The 2,381-nt window shown below is 41.7% G+C and overlaps 1 protein-coding gene across 1 annotated transcript; it reads right to left on the minus strand.

Moving 5' to 3' along the window:
* Window positions 1-365: 365 nt before the first annotated feature.
* Window positions 366-2,121, minus strand: LOC118883842 (protein SET). Its single transcript, XM_036830994.1, has one exon. The coding sequence runs from the start codon at window positions 2,114-2,116 to the stop codon at window positions 1,238-1,240; it is 879 nt and encodes a 292-aa protein (XP_036686889.1). The 5' UTR covers window positions 2,117-2,121; the 3' UTR covers window positions 366-1,237.
* Window positions 2,122-2,381: the final 260 nt, after the last annotated feature.

Genomic DNA, 2,381 nt, shown 5'->3' on the forward strand with positions numbered 1-2,381 from the left:
GGCTTTTTTTTTTTTTTTTTTTTTTGGCTGCACTGGGTCTTCGTTGCTGCACAAGGGCTTTCTCTAGTTGAGGAGAGCAGGGGCTACTCTTTGTTGCGGTGCACGGGCTTCTCATTGCAGTGGCTTCTCTTGTTGCAGAGCACAGGCTCTAGGCGTGTGGGCTTCAGTAGTTGCATCATGTGAGCCCTAGAGCACGAGGACTTCAGTAGTTGCAGCGTACAGGCTTCAGTAGCTGCAGAGCACAGGCTCAGTAGTTGTGGCACACGGCATTAGTTGCTCCGCGGCATGTGGGATCTTCCCTGACCAGGGATTGAACTCGTGTCGCCTGCATTGGCAGCCGAATTCTTTTTTTTTTTTTTTTTTTGTGTACACATTTAGTTTTATTGTAACAAAGCAACTTGTACACTTTTAACGTTTAAAACTGAGCATCATCTTTCCTTTCCAGTGAAACAAAAAGAAAAATTTAAAAATAAACAGGAACAAAATTACAATAGAGAATGTCAATTGCAAATAAGATCCTACAGGTTCTGCTGATTCTCCCATCGAGTGGCAGGGCTCAAGTCATCATTAGGAGAGAATTTTATTTTAAAAGTGTCATCTTAAACTGCAAGGATGTCCATTAAACATCACAATTAAACATGCCAAAGGAGAAGCCATGTTGTCAAAATGCCCACTTAACCCACCCAAACATCTCAAACCCACCCTTTGCTGACCTTCTATAACCCCATTTTTTTAAGTTTTTTTTTTCTTTTTTTAAACAAGAGAAAGTAGACAGATACATGTTGGTAAATGCTAACTGTCCATATTCACATAGAGACACAGTGTAATCTCTGAGCCCAATATACAGAGAAAGGAGGAAAAAAGCTAGAATTCTATGCACTACTACACAGGGGCCTAGCACCCTCCAGCTTCCAGCAGAGCTAAGGGAGCAGAAGGTTTTTCTTTTTTCCCACAGAGCATGGTGGTGTTGATTCCATAAAGTTTTTGTTGAGACAGGAAGGGATAAAAATGAATCTGGAACAGAAAGGGGTAGAGATTCTTTTCCCAATGAATTCTGCTCAAGGTATTTCCCTCCAAAGTAAGTTGTGAGCCATGGTATAAAGGAGAAAAGAGACCTCAAAAACAGGGCAACTGAGCACAAGAGGAGAAGGAGAAAAAAAAAAAAAAAAAGACTGCAACTTGCTCCCAGGGACTGGAGAAAATTAAAAAAGGAAGGTTGGAATCCATCAGTGTTCCATTAGTCATCTTCTCCTTCATCTTCCTCTCCTTCCTCCCCCTCATCATCATCTTCATCTTCTTCACCTTCATCCTCATCCCCTTCTTCATCAATATCTTCCAATCCTTCTTCCTCTTCATCATCATCATCGTCTTCTTCTCCTTCCCCTTCCTCATCATCCATGTCCGGAACCAAGTAGTACTGTAATGGATTTGGCCAAATATCATCTTTGATGACCTCTCCTAACTCATCTGCACCTGCATCAGAATGATCAGTAAACCAGGTGAAGAAGCTTTCTGGTTCCTCATGCTGTCTCTTCCTGCTGGCTTTATTCTGCGTTTGACTTGAACGTTTTGTCAAATCCTTTCCGGATTTCCATTTGATTTCAGTGGACTTTGAAGATGGATCACCACTCTCATTCAGATGAAATTCTTTGGAGAGAACTTTATTTTCAAAGTAGGGGTTTTCATCAAAATAAAAATCTATTCTGTAACCTGATTTAATATCTTCAAATTCTGTCACTTCGACTCTTGTCAAATAATGCAGCGCCTCTTCATCCTCCTCCCCAAGCAATGCAGACACTTGTGGATGGTTAACAAATGTTGTTACCCAAAAATTTGGGATTTTGGCGATCAATTCCGACCTCTTCTGAAAAAATGGTTGGCGGAGTTTGTTATATTTCTGTTCTACTTTCAAAATCTCCTCACTGGCTTGTTCGTTAAGTCTGTCTATTTCATTTTGTACTTCATCAATATGTTCAATTGCTTCTTGCTGTTCTTTTTCTTCCTTCGGCAAGTTCGGAGTAGCAGACGTTTCCTCTGGCCTGGAGGCAGGAGTCCGTCTTGGTTTCTTCGGTTTCTTTACTTGGGGTGGAAGTGAAGACTGGTGTTTGGGGGCCATGCTGGGAGAAAAGCCAAGAATCCACCCAAGGGAAGAAGCTCGTACCAGGAGCTCAGAGAACTCGGCAGCCGAATTCTTAACCACTGCGCCACCACGGAAGTCCATCAACTGGACTTTGTAGTGATGATTTCAATCAGGTTTTCTCCCTTTTGGATATGATATGTTAGTTTTCTTGATCATCATTATTTAAAAACAAAATATAAAAACAAACAAGAGCTCTGCTTTGGGAACTGTCCTGTGCATACCCACCCTCACGTAGCCCTCT

This window comes from Balaenoptera musculus, chromosome 17, assembly GCF_009873245.2.
Source record: "Balaenoptera musculus isolate JJ_BM4_2016_0621 chromosome 17, mBalMus1.pri.v3, whole genome shotgun sequence".
NCBI classification, from domain to species: Eukaryota; Metazoa; Chordata; class Mammalia; order Artiodactyla; family Balaenopteridae; genus Balaenoptera; species Balaenoptera musculus.